Source organism: Euphorbia lathyris, chromosome 8, assembly GCF_963576675.1.
Source record: "Euphorbia lathyris chromosome 8, ddEupLath1.1, whole genome shotgun sequence".
Classification (NCBI taxonomy): domain Eukaryota; kingdom Viridiplantae; phylum Streptophyta; class Magnoliopsida; order Malpighiales; family Euphorbiaceae; genus Euphorbia; species Euphorbia lathyris.
Genome location: NC_088917.1, coordinates 64,335,091 through 64,353,493, shown reverse-complemented (window position 1 = coordinate 64,353,493; position 18,403 = coordinate 64,335,091). Strand labels below are relative to the sequence as shown.

Below are 18,403 nucleotides of genomic sequence, written 5' to 3'. Positions count from 1 at the left end.
TGCTTAGATCTAAATAATAATAAGGAAGCGCAATATGTGGTAATCATAGTATATTATTGGTCGGTGCTCTTGTCAACTCCAAATATATATATATATATATATTTTTTTTTTTCTTGGTAAGTTCATCAGATATAATGAATTTGTCATGTTCGCATCACATAAAAAAAGTCTTTATAGATAGTAATATAATATTGTTTGAGAACTCATTGCCACCTTCCTTCCTCAATTATATAAGGCTTAATACATCATTTGCCCCGAATTTGTCCAAAAATAGTTGATTGATCCCCTGAACTTTCAAAGTATCTCAATAGCCCCTTAAACTTGTATAAAATGTTCAATTAGCCCCATAAACTTGCATAAAATGTAATCAATTAATCATTCGATTGTAAAAATGTACGTCAAATGCGGAAGATATGTCACACATGCCTTAGAATGTTATTACATACTTCACAAAATAGATTAAAACATGTTAAAAAACGATTTCTTACTTATTCAACTATAAAAGATTTTCTTCTCTAATATTATAATCACATACTCCGACATTGGTCTTTTTACTTTTTTAAGATGCGTGCAATATATATTCCGCATGTAACTTATTTTTTTTACGACCGAGTGATTAATTGATTACATTTCATACAAGTTCAGGGAGCTATCTGAACATTTTATACAAGTTCAGGAGGCTATCGAGACATTTTGAAAGTTCAATGGATCAATCAACTATTTTGGACAAGTTCAAATTGCAAATGATGTATTAAGCCATTATATAATATTGCCACCTTCCTTCCTCAATTATAGAATTCTAGAAATCAAGATTCCAGGGCAGGAAAGAATGACAGAAAGAAACTCACCGCTGCCATTGCTATTCCGGCGAAAATCAAGTAAAGATATAAATAATTTGGCAACAGTTTCAAGCAGCCTTTTGCCAGCTTTTGGAACAGTGATTGATGAAGGATATTTAGAGCTGAAAAAATATGTAGTAGCCCCTTATGATCGAAGATACAGGTGAGATGAATGTTTATTATATTATGAAGAAGAAGATAATATTTTAGTATATTGATTAATGATAACTGATCAATGTTTGTGGTGGAAGATGGTGGCAAACGTTCCTGGTGGTGTTAGTCATATACTCGGCATGGTCATCTCCCTTTGAGTTGGCTTTCAGGAAAGCGGCAACCGGAGCTCTAGTGCCTGTGGATTTGGTCGTTGATGTCTTCTTTGCCATTGATATCATCTTTACTTTCTTTGTCGCTTACCTCGACAAATCTACCTACCTTCTCGTTGATGATCATAAGAAAATCGCTTTCAGGTTTTTTTACGCACCAAAAACTACATTTATCCTTGATTATCTATTCCTTATAAACTGTTTTAGCATTTGTCATAAAAAAGCCTTTCATTTTAACATAGATATAAAAGTTTCATTTGTAACCAAAAAAAAAAAAAAAAAAAGTTTCATTTCAAATTTATACTAATCATTTTTAAATAAACCATAATAATAAAACATTAGTACAAAAAATAATTGATCTGTTTGCATGATGTTTGCATGATGATGATAATGATAATAATAATAATAATAACAAAAACAAATAATAAGCTTAATAAATCCGTGAGACAACTTCTCATTTTACAATATGTTTTGTTAGACTCTGAATTTATTTAAAATAATATGATTAATTCATTAAGTTCAGGTCATAAAACAAAAGAGAATTTTAACAAATTAAAATATATATCTCTTTTAAACAAGTTTAGATTACTGTAAATAAATGTATGGATCAATAAATCACTATTGACAAGTAAATTAATTTGTAAAAGTTCAATACAAGTTTAGAGAAGCAATCAGTTTTTTCAATCAAATTTAGATAGTTATCGCAAATATTTATAGGCCATATTCAAATTCCTTATATATATACACTTTAAAAAAGATAGAAATTCTTTTTTTTTTTAAATGCGTACAATGCGTTTACATTAAAAAAGAAAGAAAAATCTCCACCAGACCCGGATGTGATTCGAACCCATGACCTCCCTAGTCATAGGTAAGCTCTCAACCACTAAACTAAGAGTGAAAAAAAAAAGATGGAAATTCAAAATAATATCATGATAGAGAGAATATTTGTTGCTTAAAAATAAATAAAAACAATTTCTCTTCTCAAAAAATAAAAATAAAAACAGTTTTAAAAAAAAATTACTAATTATAAAAATATATATCAATTTATTACAAACTTCTACTAACTAACATTGCTCATCTTTTTACTTTTCTATATTTCAAAGCTAAATTGAAATAAATTGTTTAGTTCATGTAAAAATTATATGCACATGTACAATAAATGATATACCTGATAAAATACCTTTTCCAGTTATAAATTTAAGAGAATATAAAAGAACATCTTTTATGAAATAATTTTTAATTTATGCTGTAGAATTAAAAAAAAAAAAAAAAAGGCTAAACTTTATGACTTTTGTTTAGTAATTATCCCTATTCATTATAGTGATCCAACCAAATTAACTTGATCAATTCATTTACCTGAACTATTTTATTGATATCATATGACAGTAAAATTCAAGCCACTGCAAATCAACTATTGGGCTAAGAACTAGTCAACCGAGTCAACATAGAGCTGATATCCAAATTCCCCAAATAACACCTAACAATAAGATTTTCAGTCTTGTAATCTGTAAACTAGCCTTAATTTTTTTTATATATAAATATTTAGATTTTAACCCAAGTTATTAAATATGCTTTTTTTTTTCAGATATGTCACAAGTTTATGGTTCCCTATGGACGTGGCCTCAACTCTGCCATATCAAGCTATATACAGAGTCCTAACAGGCAAAATGCACCGAGGCGAGGTCTTTCCCTACCTCAACCTCCTTCGTCTATGGCGGCTCAGGCGTGTTAGTGAACTTTTCAAAAGGTAATTTCCCGTCCAACAAAACTTCAACGGCTGAACTTTTAAAGTTCCAAATGACACCTATTTTTATCTAATTGTATTCAGTAAACCTATTCTTAACCAATTTCATTCAATAACGTTCTTTTCTTATGCAGTTACATTCAATAATGGAAAAACAAAATTTTATGTTGATATTACTCACATCATATGATATTAAGTAATTTTCTACTTAACCTCAAAACTTCAACCACCCATAAACTTTCAAGAATTTCCAATTATTTATCTATTTGACACGTGGGGAGCACTTTGACATATTTGACACGTGGGGAGCACTTTGACACCATCAGACATTGCTACATTTTTCTCCAGGCTAGAGAAAGACACACGCTTCAGCTACTTTTACACTAGACTCCTCAAACTCGTCAGTGTAAGTATTTTCCTATCATTTTCTACATATAAGTTGTAACCTAAACATTTGGCTATTTATCTTAAAAAAGAACTAGCATAACTAAGCTAAACAACATTTTGTCCTTTCCAACAATTCCTCTAGAAGAAAAGAATTCAGAATGTAAGAATGCAAGGGCAAGCGGGATTTTAACCATCATTTTACCTGAAAATCATTTACTGAAATTTTTTCCACTGCATGAATTCTGTTCCTGCAAAAAAAAAAAAAAAAAGAAATTCAAATATTATTTCTTCAATCCATGGCAGGTCACGCTATTTGCAGTTCACTCAGCAGGATGTTTCTACTATTGGTTAGCTGATCATCATAAAACACCAGAGAATACATGGATTGGAGATAAGCTTCATGATTTCAAAAGCAGAAGCATCTGGTTAGGCTATACCTATTCCATTTACTGGTCAATAGTCACCCTCACAACAGTTGGCTATGGAGACTTGCATGCAATAAATACTGGGGAAAAAATTTTCAATATGTTTTACATGCTATTCAACATTGGTCTCACTGCATACATAATTGGAAACATGACAAATCTTGTAGTCCACAGCGCAGTTCGAACCTTTGCCATGGTAAACTATCCTCTTGACTGTGTAGATCATTATGGTTGAACAACCTAACTGATAAGAACCTAGAAAATACTGCTGATTGGTGGGTAAATATATTTTGTCAGAGGGATGCCATTAATGAGATACTAAGATATGCAAGCAAGAATAGACTGCCCGAAGGCTTGAAAGACCAAATGTTGGCACACACTCAACTCAGGTTTAAGACTGTTGAGTTACAGCAAGAAGAAGTGCTAGAAGACCTACCCAAAGCAATAAGATCTAGCATTTCTCAACATCTATTCCGTAGCACTGTTGATAAAACCTATCTAGTCAAAGGAGTCTCGGAAGATCTCATTACCCAGATGGTAACCATATCCTTTTGCTCTCCATAAAATCATATAAATAATGCTACTTCCATAATTCCAAAAAAATAAATAAATAAAATACCAGATGGTGTCTTTCTTCTTCAGGTGTCAGAGATGAGAGCAGAATACTATCCACCTAAAGTGGAAATCATTATACAAAATGAATTTCCAACAGATTTCTACATTATGGTATCTGGAGAAGTGGTATGGCACCCTGTTTCCTCTCTTTTTATTTCAGTTATATATATATATATATATATATATATATATATATATTCTATGTTCTATGTTATCCTGTATGTGAAACTCAGCTTATTTCAAACTGCAGGATGTGCTGACATACAAAAACGGAACAGAACAGGTATTCCTCCTTAACGTGTCTAGCACATGAGCAGTCAAGAAACCACCTATTAAGCAATTGCTTAGCAAGTCCAATATATAACACATTAGCACATGATTTCAAGCATTTAGGCATGAACCTGGCATTTTCATTTTTACCACATGAAAATACTGCACAGATCGTGACATAGTGTAGCTTCAATTAAATCAACACAACTCCCCATGATAGATTGCTCTTGTTGAATAAATTGAGGACACACACTTCCAATACTTATTTTATTTAATTCTTACACTTCACACAAAAGTCTCTCAATTATTGCTGCATACTCCCACTATCCCTCTCAGTTCAAATTTCTACACAAGTTTTACTCTCTCACTTGCACACACCACTAAACTTTTCTATCTTTTTTATTTGTTCTAATTTTGGACATACACATCACACATATATTATAGTGTAAATAATTATCAACTCCTCATGTTTTTACATAACAAACTAGTAAGTCCATCGTATTACTATAAGGTTCTTAAGTTTTGTTTTAATTAACTCTTTAGTCCTTCCATTTGTTTTTTTAGATGAAAGTACAAAATTGCCCCTAGCTATATACATATAAAAAAAAACTTATCTTTTAGTTTCAAATTTAATCTAAATAGTTTTAATGATGTTTTTGAAATATATACACCAAAATTAATATATACTTGTGTACACAAATCATAAAAACAATATATTATTTATTCTCTTAAAATTTTATTTTATTTATTTTTTTAATATAATATTTAATACTGTCATGGAACCGTTTTAGCTAAAAGCTCAAGCTAATAGTTAAAGGTCCACTTCATATTGGACCTTCATATTAATAGCTGACAAATACTAAATGAAATTTCGATGACTTAAAAAAAAATCAAATTTTATTTGTTGATTCATAAAATTTATTAGAGATAAATAAAGATTACTTTTTATAATTTTATATATTTTTACTTCTATTTTAATAATTTTTGAAATATTTTTCATTTATTTTTTTTAGTCAATAAATTTTACGTTACTAAATTAAAGTTCTATAACTTAATAAATTAATTACTTAATATAGGAGAGATTATAATTATGTAGAAAAAAAAAACATAAAATAGGAAAAATATAATATGTTTATTGTTTTTAAAACATAGATTAAAGGGTAATTTTGGTATTTTAAAATTTCTTTAGTATAGTTTGACCATTGAATCAAGAGGGCGAGCCTTGGCGCAACGGTAAAACGTTGTTGTCGTGTGACCAAGAGGTCACGGGTTCGAGTCTTAGGAGCGGCCTCTTGCCAAATAAATTGGCAGAGACCCCTCTCCGGACCCTCGCTCAGCGGGGACGCGTAGTGCGACCGGGCCGCCCTTTTTATAATTTGACCATTGACTCAAACATAAGGACTAAGGAGTTGACGAAAAAGTCTCTTTCTTGCTATCAGTACCAGAACTACAAGTTTCTAAGTTTAAATGAAATATAATGTATATGAATCTACATAATACAAATGTGACATGCAATTAAGAAACAAATGTTCATAAGAGTTCTTTTCTGACAAAGCTAGGAGGCATCTGGCATGCAATTAACAAACTTTTTCTCTGTTGAAATAACCATGTTCCTTCAGGTTTTGTCGAAACTAGGAGCAGCAGATATGGCAGGAGAGATTGGAGTTTTTTTCAATATTCCACAGCCTTATACAGTGAGGACCAGGAGGCTTTGCCAGGTGATTAGGTTGAGCCATCATCATTTCAAGCAAATGATGCAGCCACAAAGTGAGGATGGGAGAATAATTATCTCCAACTTTATTCAGGTCTAGAAGAATATTTGTCTCCTCCAATTCTAATTACAGTTGCTTGCACACTATCAGCATAGATGCACAATGGGCTCCAAATATATTTAACTCACTGCACCATTTGTTTATGCCTTTTGGTTTTTTCAGTACTTGAAGAGCTTAAAACAAGAGATGCAAGCAGAGTTGCCATTTCTAACAGAATTAATGGTTGACATGAGTTCAGAGGTAAATGACATTTGACAAGGTTAACTAGTATCTGATAAATGCTTAATCAAGAATAGGGATCTCAATGGACCCCTCTGACTGCATAAAAAAAGCACTATAAGATGCAGAAATCAGAAACAATAATAAAAACTGTTAGAGTATAAGTGAATGTAATTAATAATTAACATGCCTAAGGCTGCTGAAGGGCTGTTGGGGCATGCTTAGGCTGCTAGTAGGGTCAGTATGTCTCCTTGACTGTAGGAGTAATATCAGGAGCTACTACTTGTATATATATATCTGTGTATTGTTCCCAAGTAAAATATATCAATGTAGCATCTTACTCTACATGGTATCCCATAGATTTCTATGTATTTTCATGGTCTATTACATGGTATCAGAGCCTAAGGTCTAAGGTTTCTGAATTCTTTTTCCTGGATAGTATTTCCAGAGTAGTGAAGTATTTCCAGAGTTGTGTTTCTGTAAGGATTCAATATTTTCTAGGTAGTATTTCCAGGGTTCCATTTCTGTCAAGAGCTTGGGTCTCTTGAATACTCACTATTGGGACATCATTCTATCTCACCACCCCTCTGGTTCATCCTCTTCGCTTCCGTCGCTGTAAGAAAAGTCCTCCTTACATGGGATCAGAGCCTTGTTTCAGCTTCTCTCTTGGGTTTCTAGATTAAGATTCCAGAATTTGTTTTTTGTGGGTTTGTAATTTTGGGCTGTTTCTTTCAGCATTTCTGTCTGCCTTGTGAGCAGAGTCTAATTTCACCTCAACGGATTGTCGTTGTTCCTCTTCTGCTGCCGTCGCCTTTCTGTTTCCGACCTGTCTGTCCGGTTAGTTTGCCGGTGAATCTCCTTTTATGCAATTACGTTGCTGGCAGCCTCTTACGGGTTGCTTCGACTGAGTTTTGCTTGTCTGTTTCCTACGAAGTTTGATGTTCCTCTGGCGTCTCTCCTGTTCGATCTGTTCTTCTAGGTTGTATCTCCCGAATTATGCTTTTATATTCCAAAGTATCTTGAGTTTCTTGTTTTGAGTTGTATCGTCTTAAGATTATATTATAAGTATCTATAGAAAGCTGAGCATGATTAAAATCCATGCTTCAGCTTGAGGGGGAGTGTTAGAGTATAAGTCAATGTAATTGTTAGAGTATAAGTCAATGTAATTAATGAATAACATGTCTAAGGCTGCTCAAGGGCTGTTGGGGCATGCTTAGGCTGCTAGTAGGGTCTGTATGTCTCCTTGACTGTAGGAGTAATATCAGGAGCTACTACTTGTATATATATCTGTGTATTGTTCCCAAGTAAAATATATCAATGTAGCATCTTACTCTACATGGTATCTCATGGATTTCTCTGTATTTTCATGGTCTGTTACAAAAAATTTACACTATCGAAATTGAAAACAGGCTTTGAAAGATAGTAAGGAAGATACTGTCAGTTTTTATAATAAATTTCTGATTAACATGCCAAATATGATTCTGCTTGACATACCAGATGCAGGCTTTAAAATAATAACTTACTGTTATAGGATTACCTTGGTATACCATTTTGGATTTCTTAACAAAAAGAATCTGAACATATTATGCCATGCACATGTCAAAAACAAGCTAAACTGATTCAATATGTGATTTGTTTCAGGTCAAAAGATTGCATTTAGGTTTTTGAAATTTCCTAAAGCATTTCTACGAAATATTTAGTGTTCCTCATAGATGAGTTATTTTTGTACCATTCTGCTCCTTGCAGGAAACAGCAACCAATGAGGAGCCAAATAATATTTCAGCACAAAATCCTCAAAGAGAAGCAAGCACAGAGGGTAAACAATACATCTAAGGACCTTATACTATGTCTAATTCGTACTTAACTATGCATCCAACAACAACAACAAAGCCTTAGTCCCGAAATGATTCGGGGTCGGCTAACATGAACCATCATATAAAACCGTGAAAATCAAGTCGTGTCAGCGACACAGATTCGCTCCCTCCACTCTGTCCTATCCACTACCATATTTTCCTCAATTCCCAGTAAACTCATACCACTCTCGATCACCCTCCTCCAAGTTTGCTTAGGTCTTCCCCTACCCCTCACCACTACATCCCTTAGCCACTCTTCGGTTCTCCTAACCGGCGCATCAAGCGCTCTACGTCTCACATGGCCAAACCACCTTAGTCGGTTTTCTCTCATTTTATTCTCAATAGATGTGACCCCTACTTTTGTCCTAATTATTTCATTACGCACCCGGTCCTTTCTCGTATGACCACACATCCATCTCAACATACGCATCTCCGCCACCGACATCTTATGGATGTGGCAGTGTTTCACTGCCCAACACTCTAATTGCCGTCTGGTAGAATTTTCCCTTCAATCTATTAGGCATGCCGGGATCACAAAGGAAACCCATAGCACTCTTCCACTTCGACCAACCAGCTTTAATCCTATGAGCAACATCTCCATCTACTTCTCCATCCGTTTGGATAATAGATCCTAAATACCGGAAGCAATCCGAGGCCTGAACAACTCTCCCATCTAGGGTGATTGTCCCTGCCTCCCTACTCCTACGGCCGCTAAACTTACACTCCAAATATTCTGTCTTACTTCGACTCAACTTAAAGCCTCTAGATTCTAGAGTTTGTCTCCATAGTTCCAACTTCCTCTCCACTCCTTTCGTCTCATCAACCAACACAATATCATCTGCAAACAGCATGCACCATGGTATACCATCTTGAAGTGAACTTAACTATGCATCCATGAGAAAATAAAATAAAGACATATGTGCCTGCAGTATCTGGTTTCCTGCTTGACACCATGAGTAATTGGCTCTTCCAATATCCAGAAACACAGATTTCCACAACTTTAAGGGACATATAAGATTCCTTTTGACTGTATATAATGTAAATATATTTGTTCTGCAGGAAGACCGGATACTGCAGTTCCAATATCTAGCAGAGATATCATAAGGGTTATAATCCATGGGCATCATCCCAAAGAAAGTCCATTGGAAGGTAATGCATCAGGGAAGTTAATAAATTTGCCTGATACAATGGAAGATCTCTTCAGTTTAGCAGGTAGCATCTTATTGCAGATCATTTTATATTATTTTAACAATCAAGACTGAAGTAACAGGAAATGTTTTTAGCAGATTAGAACACCATCTATATTCCATCTTTAAATATTCTCCACAAATCACTAGGTAAAATGTACCTTGAGAATAGAATAAAATTATCTCACTAAGGCACCACAAGTGACTTCTCATATCACAGAAGGACCTTTGGCCATACAATCATCAAATCTGTAGATTCACTCATCATTTAGCAGATCCTGACATTTGGCTTATAATATATTGAGTTGTGTGACATTTGATGGATGCAGAAAAGAAGTTTGGCAAACCAGGGAACACAATTCTAATGGAAGATGGCTCACGAGTGGAAGAATTAGTTGCTTTGCGAGAGAATGACGGCTTGTTCATTTTTTGATAGTTTGAGCTAATAATTTAACTGCCTCATACAAGTGGCCCTTCTGAAAAGCTATCGTTAAAAAGTTTGAGATGCCTAATATGTGATACGGGTGAAAATTGCATGTAATGTTTATATGTTTGTTTATGAAGGTGATTTTAACTTACATGTAAATTGTCCACAATCAAACTATGTACTTTGTCCATATTACTTGTTGAAAATATGTATATTACAACTCAAACTGCAGTACTAAAATATCAGAACTAGAAGAATTTTGATCTTACAGCTTTTAGCATCCCTTGTTGAGCATTTCCAACACTGTATAAGCAGCTTTCTGAAACGTTTCCTTCTCTTCATCCAGGACTTTTTCCCTCTCAAGTGCAGAAAGTTTGCATTTCCCAATCTCTTCGACTATTCCAGCAGAGTTTTGATCAATTTCACTGCATGGATTCCATTAAAGAAAAAAAATAATCAAAGGCAATCGAAGAAAGAATAGATGATAGCAACAAAAAAGATGTAACTTAATAGGAGATTTAAGTTGATCGATTTTGGAGGAGAAACGACTATGTGCTAGTATGCACAAGAAAAGGATGGCAAAAAAGAAAAGGCGGCCTCATAATATAAATAATTACCACCCTTTTATGAAGTCTGAAAAATTTATAGTAATTCTGGTACTGCATAAATTTAAGCTATTTTGAACTCACGCTATCATCTTAAGCATGTTCTCCATTGCCATCTGGACCTGCTGTGACATATCTGCAAATGTAGAGAACTAAAGTGTTACTTCAACAAAAGAGTAAACAAACTGTTCAATATTAGAACAAACCTAAAACCATTATGACCAAAACAGATTCAACTAGACCGAAAAAATGATGCTGATGAAATAATTCAAACAACAAACACCCAATTGCCTATGTGCTTTTGCAGGACAATTTAACCTTTGATTCAGGCGCATCTAGATCATAAAGACAAGTTGAATGGAAAATTGTCACGTTTTCTTCTAAACCCTGAGCATGCTATTCAGCACAACATGCTCAGCAGTTAGAAAAACCAAGACAATAGGCAACGCAACAACTGCGAACAGATTCATATTATGGTTCTCCTTTTTCTAATGGAAACACAATTTGCATGCGTAATACTCATGAGTCATGACACTGAGGTCAATCACAATTCGCAGATTCTTCACATTTCAAAAACAAAAATCCATAAATATTTTTAGATAATTACGAGGAAGCAGGCGAAAAAGGTATTAGAGTTAGGGAGGAGAATGCAAACTCTTTGCTGTTTTCTTTTGTTAAGTCGTCTTATCGCTGAACGTTAGTCAAACTTAACTTGCAATGATTTCAATAAATAGACAACCTAATAAACATCAAGCCAGTAATCGTTTGAAATAACCTTGATGAAAATCCTGAAATACAATGATCTAATGGGAAAAAAACAATCAATTTTCGAAACCAAAGCGAGTTCGCATAATCAATGCATAATCTCGAAGAGAATAAATAAAAACAAAATAAGACAAAATCGACAGTATCAAAATCTCACAAGTGCGTTGAAATAGAAAAGAAGTGTAGTAACCATTTCGTATAAAGGTGGGAAAGCTAACCATAAAGGAGAGAAGAGAACTGAGACTCAGCTTCTGTAGAAGAGGTAACAGCCTGAGCTTCACGATCACCAGATGGAGTCGCCATTGTCGACTCTTCTGAAACTTTCTAGTTTTTTAACACAGAATCAGGGAGAAAGAGCAAAGAGGATGTTGGAATCAGCGGGAGGGAGAGTAGAAATGTTTTCAAGCTGCCTATAGTTACAGCCGCGTTTATTAAAGATAAATAAAGAGGGGTTAATCCCTTGTCTGGGTTAATCCCTTTTTCGAAATATTTTCCCCCCCTTGAGTAGGGTTGGGAAATATTATGGGTTTTTGCTATTTACCACTCTAAATTACTTATCACTGTCTTTTCTCGCACATTTTTACCCTTTTCACTTTTCCATTCAAAAACTTAATATCTTCTCTCTTCCGAGTCAAAAATTGGATTTATTAAAAATGAACGCGAGAACGTCGAGGAAATCGAATAACTACCCGAAAATCGTCTCCAAAAACTAACCGATCAAATCAATATATATAAAAAAAACATCCAAAATGTACTACACGGGTGATTCACACCATTCCTCCTAGACAGAAACGGATGAACTATCCGTTTCTACCATGGCAGAAACTGGTGGATCACCCATTTCTGCCATGGCAGAAACGGATAGTTCATCCGTTTCTGCCTAGACGGAATGGTGTAAATCACCCGTTTAGTACATTTTGGATGATTTTTTTCTCCGAGTCCGGAAATGGAACTCGTGTTTTCGATTCGATTTTCAAATAAAAATACTTATCCGGGGAATTATTAGTCTTTTTCCTTTACCGTGTTTAAATTCCATGATTGTTGTTCGGGTTTTTGAATTTCAAAAGAAATTTGAGAGAATTTCAGTTTTTTGAGTTTAAAAAATGAAAAGGGCAAAAGTGTCCAAAAGAGGACGGCGATAAGTAATTTGGGGATGGTAAATAGCAATCCACATATTTACCAAACCATTACCACCCCAAGTGTATTGTACCATTACCGCCCATCGCTTGATGCGTTGTAATGGTATAATTCTATTACTGTGCACCAGGTACCGTAATAGTTTTTCAGAAACATGGTTTCTGAAAAAAAAAAGTCCAGATTTGACCCGTGGAGGCACAAGGAAAGAAGAGGCATATTGCAAATTTGCAATCTGTCTCAAATCCCCTAAATTTATGTTCTTCTCTATACACTTTCTTTTTCCTTTCCAAATTTTTCAGGTATGTGTTTTTTTTAAGTAAATGAATGAATTTTATTAATTCAGATCAGACAAAAGAATATCAATGAGAAAAGGAGCTGGACAGGCTCATTCTCCATGAACAGACAAAGAACTAACTACTCCAGCTAAAAAATGAGCGGATAAGTTCGCTGAACGTTTAATAAAAGAAATAAAGACGTTAACTAAATCTTGTAAAATAGAGATACAATCATCAATGATATCAGCAAGGTAAGACAGATGTAAAGAATGTTTGTTGACAGCTTGGATGACTGAAAGACATCCGGAAAGGATCGTAACATGTGATCGCCTTTAACCATGAAAGGGCCTCACGGACAGCCATAGCTTCGGCTAAAACTGGCTTGAAAAAGCCTTCAATAGGGGGCATGGAAAGCATATTCACAGACTCCATGATGGTTTCGGATGAGGAAGCCAACAGAGCAGTACCCAGTATCAGCGAGAACACCGGCGTCCACATTACTATAGAAATCATGTTCAGGGGGTCGTTTCCATTTGCTCGGTACTGTAATTACCGAAGGCTGAGTGATTGAGCGCAAGGCTTGAGCTGATTTCCATTCATTAATTTCTTGATGAGCTCGATTAACAATCAGCATCGGTAGTGTCTATTTTTTTTTTCAAACTGCCAAATCCTGGTGATGCCAAAGGGACCAAACAATACTAGCAGCAGCTTCGGAAGTCATGGGAGGATTGGTGCATAGTACCGTGGCAAGCCAGTTCAAAAAGCTCCCAACCGAGTCTATACGGTTATCACCGAAGAAGATAGCCCAAGTTGCTTTTGCTACGGGGCAGCCAAGGAAGACGTGTTCGGCATCCTCCCCCACTGGCGAGCAATTCACGCAAACATTGTCAATGGTACAGTGATGGTTGATGAGGTTAGATAGAGTTGGAAGTGAGACCGTGAAGAGTCTCCAAAGACAATTTTTGAGTTTAAGCGCTACTTGAAGTGACCAAACATAGCGCCAGTCCATAAGGGGGCTGACATTCTAATACTCGAGGCAGCCGCACGGTAGCAACTTCGGACCAAATAGTTGTCGGATTTTTCCAGAACCAAGAATCCAGGCAAGTGATAGACCAATTTGGCAAGGATAAAATAAGTCACTGATCATGAGAGTTGAAGGTGTTACGGATCAGGTTCAAATCCCAGGAGCCCGAAGAAGTAAGGAGGGACCGAACTAGATCAGGTGGATTTGTAGCAGGGATCAAACTTTTAGGGTAGGGAGTGTTGAAACACAATTTCCACACTGATTTTGATTTGACAAATCTATTTAAATTAGAATTAAATCTCTAAGATAAATTCCCAACACATTAAATTTAAAAGCTTTGATTTATTATCACTAATGTGTTTGTTGAGTGTTTTTGGAATGATTAAATTATAAGTGCAAAAGAAATTTGAGATAAAACCCAAGTCTAGCAAGCCAAGTCAAGGCCCAAAGAAAGCCAAGAAGAAAGTCAAACAGATCAAAGGTTTTTTTATCCATTCAGCCCAACAGAAAGAAGGATCTAGAAGTAAAGCCAATTCCTTCATCACGAAGCTGCTGAGTTTGAAGAGCAAGTATACAAAGCGAAAGGTGACTTCCTAACTTGCAAACAAAGGTTATCTAATTAAGGAAAGATTCAGACGCAATAGATGAGCTATCACTGTGTTGTCTGGGAATCCTTGGCAAAAATGGAGAGACAATCTGAAGCTTACTGAGTAAAGCAACTGAAGCACTGATCAACGAGACAAAGAAGACTTCGTTCTTATTGGTCGTGGCACTGAGCGCTGAGGATGAAAGGGACAGCTTAGCCGTTTCCCTCCAACTGTTATTTCGAAATTTGAAATGACCGATGCCTTGAAGTGTCACTATAAAAGGCCTGTCATTTGCTTCATTGGAACTTGATCTTCAACAAGCCAAAACTTTGAGCAAATTCATTCTTGAAGTTCCTTCTAAAAGCAAAGCAAAGACATTTACACCAACTCTTATTCTTCTGTGTAAACAATAGATTAGATCATTCAAGTGTTCTTTGTTATGGAACAAAACTTTATCAATCACTAAATTTAGTTAGGAGACTCTGAGTTGCTCGGTATTTAGCACTCAGAGTTAGATAGTGCTGAGTATAGGTTTATAGAGGACGGTACTTTTTAACTGCTCGCTGACTAATGTAAGGGGTTTGTGCTCTATCCAAAAGAGCTCAGCAGTGGACTAAAGCTCGAAAAAGGAATTTCAAGGACTGGATGTAGGCAGGAGGCCGAACCAGGATAAACTGCTAAGTAGTATCTCTATCCCTTATCTCCTATACTTGCTTGCTTTTATATTTGCTAAGAAAACATTTAACTTGAGCTGCTGAGCTGCTTGATCTAGTACTGTGTTCAGGAATATACTACCAAGTGTTATTTTCTGAACCAACCTCAGAAACAACTTTAGTTGCTGACCAGAACTAAAGTTGTCTCTGACTACACTCGGTACCATTGTGCTACTTAAATCCGTGAAGATAAAAACAGCCTAAATACTTAAAATTTTAAATAGTTCCTTTACCCCCCCCCCCCCTAGGAACTTATTCTCATAACACAAGGGACCAACAAGTGGTATCAGAGCTAAATAGCTCAACTCACAAGATAACGCTATCTTGAGTTGATCCCTAACATGGTTGTCAATAGCACTCGTTTCCTCCCATGAAATAAAACAACTCAGATCTTACCTGAGGGCTTATCCATTATTAGACCACCTCTGTTCTTTGGGTCTAATTATACCTTTTGGAAGAACATAATGAAAAATTCCATTCAGGCAACGAACATGAGTGCCTTGCTAGCAATAGTCCAACGCCCGTTCATTCCCTATGAAACTGTTGATAATGTAAAAGTTATCAAAGATGAGGTTAAGTGGACTAAGGATGACCTAAAGAAATTACAAAATAACGCCTCGGCTATCAATATGCTTCACTGTGCGTTAGATGCTGTAGAGTACAATAAGATTTCAGGATGCGAGTCAGCACAGGAAATCTGGAAGAAGCTGGAAGTCACCTATGAAGGTACCAGCAAGGTGAATGAGTCAAAGGTGAACCAGCACATGAGACTCTACGAGCTGTTTGAAATGAACGATGGTGAAGGCATCTCAGGGATGAATGCAAGATTCACCAACATCATAAATGAGCTCAAAAGACTTAGAAATAGCTTCTTAGAAGAGGAGCAAGTTAAGAAGATACTCAGGAGCCTTCCAAAGAGCTGGAAAGCCAAGAAGACTATTATCGAGGAACCTCAGGATCTAACCACGTATAAATACGATGAGATGATCGGATCTCTTCTGGCGCATGAAATCTCCATAAAAAGTTGTGAGGTTAAAGAGAAGTTAGAAGACAAGAAGCAGAAGTCACTGGTCATGAAGGCTGACTCCACTGACAACAGTTCCTCAGATGATGAGGAGATGGCTATGTTTAATCGGAAGATGAAGAAAACGTTCCACAAAAATGAAAAATATGGAAAAAAGCCTTACCGAAAGTATGACAAGTACAAAGCTGAGTACGGTGATAACAAGGTCAAAAAGGAGAACTCAAAGCCTATCACTTGCTTTAAATATCATCAACCTGGCCACATTAAGTCAAGCTGCCCCACTATGAAGAAAGAGAAAAGGAACGGGAAGAAAGTAATGGTGGCAACATGGAGTGACAGCGATGAGTCATCTTCCTCAGAAGCCGGTGCTGCTCAGACCGGAAACATATGTTTTATGGTTGATGAGATTGATGAGTCATGTGCCTCTAAACTGCCTAAACCCTCATATGCTTCTGAGAATGATGAGCAAGCTGTTGAGGTAATATCTCTCCATGTTCTTAGAAACGAAATGATCAATGCTCTAAGTGATCTCTACTCCCTTGTTAAGAAATGTAATAAGAAAGTAAGAGCACTCAGTAGAAGGTGCGATGAGATTGAGGAAGTCAAACTCAGTGACCTCCGACATCTCCTTCAAGACAATACCAGGCAAGATGAAAATCTTAGAATTATGCACAAGTTTATCTCGGAAGTCCAAGAGGATTCTAAAAAAACTCAAAAAGGACATCACATCAATTCAGAACCAACTCAATGTTCCGAATAAAAAGAACTATTACCATTGAAATGCTCAGAATCAAAATTCAAGTCAGAGCAGATAGTACCCACAGCAGAACATCCACTGTAACTTTTGTGGGAAGAAAGGCCACACAACTAAAGTGTGCCGACACAGAATAAAATATAATGTATTGTCTGTTGAGTCTAACAAGAAAGGATCCAAAAAGATTTGGGTACCTAAAAAAACTAGTTCCATTGCAGGTTGGCTTGAGATGTGCTGAGAAGTCAACACTATGGTATATTGACAGTGCATGCTCAATGCATATGACGGGTGATGAAACTCAGTTCATCATACTTGTGCACAAAGGAGGAGGAAGTGTAAGTTTTGGAGACAAAAAGAAAGTTAAAATAGTGGGGTCAGGAACCATAGGAGGAAACCCAACTATTGAAAATGTCTCCCTAGTCAGAGGGCTAGAATATAACCTTCTGAGTGTAGCTCAACTGTGTTACAGCGGAAGAAAGGTCATATTTGATGCCTCTGGATGTCAAATTGTTTAGAGTAAAACTAATGCTTTAATCCTTACTGCTCCACGAATTGATAATGTCTTTCTGCTGAACTTAGAAAAGAATTTTTCAAAAGAAATATGCTTAGTCTCTAAGGAAGAAAATTCCTAGCTATGACACAAGAGACTTGGTCATGTAAGCATGGACCTCCTGGCCAAATTAGCAAGAAAGCAACTAGTTGAAGGATTGCCAAAACTAAAGTTTGAAAATGATCAGTTATACAATGCTTGTCAGTATGGGAAACAAATAAGCAAATCTTTTCAAAGTAAAAATATTGTCTCAACCAAGCGTCCTTTGGAATTACTACACTTGGATCTCTTCGGGCCAGTCCAGCCTCTGAGCTTGGGTGGTAGAAGATTTTCCTTGGTCATTATAGATGATTTTGTTGGTCCCGTGTGATTAGTTCCAAGGGGGGGGGTTAGGAACTAATATAACTTTTTCTAAATTTAATTATGTTGACTTAATATAATTTCTTGAGTTTATTGACTCAGCTTTGGTCAGCACAGCCGATTGTAGCGTAATACAGCTCTAGTTAGATGTTGACTAGAACTATTTTACATATGAGTTGAGAATTGACACTTTTGTGGTCAGCTTCCAACTCAACACTCTTATTTACTCAGTGTCAGTTTAAACAATTTATATGCCGAGTAAATATAATAAGCAACACATACAGATATATATATATATTGAGAGAGAGTTAGAGATTACTCAGCACGACTTATCCTGGTTCGGCCTCTCCGCCTACGTCCAGTCCCCAGAGTCCCTTCGGGCTTTTTAAATCCAATACTGAGCTCTTTAAAGGTAGAGCACAAACCGTTTACAAGGCAGTTGAATATGCAAGAGTACCTTCCTCTATTCGTCTACTCAACTCCTACTACTAAGTGCTACAACCGAACACTTAGATTTCTCTACCACTGAGTATTTAAAACCAAATACT

At 35.9% G+C, this 18,403-nt stretch overlaps 2 protein-coding genes across 6 annotated transcripts; one reads left to right on the top strand and one right to left on the bottom strand.

The window, feature by feature from the left end:
• Positions 1-401: 401 nt before the first annotated feature.
• On the top strand, positions 402-10,269 carry LOC136204037 (potassium channel KAT3). Of its 3 annotated transcripts, none has more exons than XM_065995229.1 (13): positions 402-1,002; positions 1,091-1,306; positions 2,748-2,909; positions 3,255-3,312; positions 3,597-3,914; positions 4,016-4,255; positions 4,361-4,459; positions 4,584-4,616; positions 6,223-6,408; positions 6,538-6,615; positions 8,341-8,410; positions 9,507-9,596; positions 9,964-10,269. In XM_065995229.1, the coding sequence occupies exons 1-13, from the start codon at positions 830-832 to the stop codon at positions 10,065-10,067; spliced, it is 1,827 nt and encodes a 608-aa protein (XP_065851301.1). In that variant the 5' UTR covers positions 402-829; the 3' UTR covers positions 10,068-10,269. The 3 variants fall into 3 exon arrangements, with proteins under 3 accessions (XP_065851301.1, XP_065851302.1, XP_065851300.1); XM_065995228.1 differs by having other exon boundaries at positions 406-1,002; positions 9,507-9,659; XM_065995230.1 differs by lacking the exon at positions 9,507-9,596.
• On the bottom strand, positions 1,299-11,829 carry LOC136204038 (uncharacterized). Of its 3 annotated transcripts, none has more exons than XR_010675011.1 (5): positions 11,650-11,829; positions 10,751-10,802; positions 10,331-10,486; positions 3,496-3,541; positions 1,299-2,045 (listed from the first exon to the last, which is right to left on the bottom strand). XR_010675011.1 is itself a non-coding variant. In XM_065995231.1 (4 exons), exons 1-3 carry the CDS (start codon positions 11,732-11,734, stop codon positions 10,336-10,338), a joined length of 288 nt encoding a protein of 95 aa, XP_065851303.1. In that variant the 5' UTR covers positions 11,735-11,829; the 3' UTR covers positions 2,907-3,541; positions 10,331-10,335. The 3 variants fall into 3 exon arrangements, 1 of the variants encoding a protein (XP_065851303.1); XR_010675010.1 differs by having other exon boundaries at positions 1,301-2,050; XM_065995231.1 differs by lacking the exon at positions 1,299-2,045 and having other exon boundaries at positions 2,907-3,541.
• Positions 11,830-18,403: the final 6,574 nt, after the last annotated feature.

Coding starts and splice junctions, on each gene's coding strand:
- LOC136204037 (XM_065995228.1), top strand. CDS start 830: ATGACAGAAAGAAACTCACCGCTGCCATTGCTATTCCGGCGAAAATCA. Junction 1,307..2,747: donor CATAAGAAAATCGCTTTCAG/GTTTTTTTACGC, acceptor TTTTTTTTTCAG/ATATGTCACAAGTTTATGGT. Junction 3,313..3,596: donor GACTCCTCAAACTCGTCAGT/GTAAGTATTTTC, acceptor AATCCATGGCAG/GTCACGCTATTTGCAGTTCA.
- LOC136204038 (XM_065995231.1), bottom strand. CDS start 11,734: ATGGCGACTCCATCTGGTGATCGTGAAGCTCAGGCTGTTACCTCTTCT. Junction 10,803..11,649: donor GTTCTCTTCTCTCCTTTATG/GTTAGCTTTCCC, acceptor CTACATTTGCAG/ATATGTCACAGCAGGTCCAG. Junction 10,487..10,750: donor AACATGCTTAAGATGATAGC/GTGAGTTCAAAA, acceptor GAATCCATGCAG/TGAAATTGATCAAAACTCTG.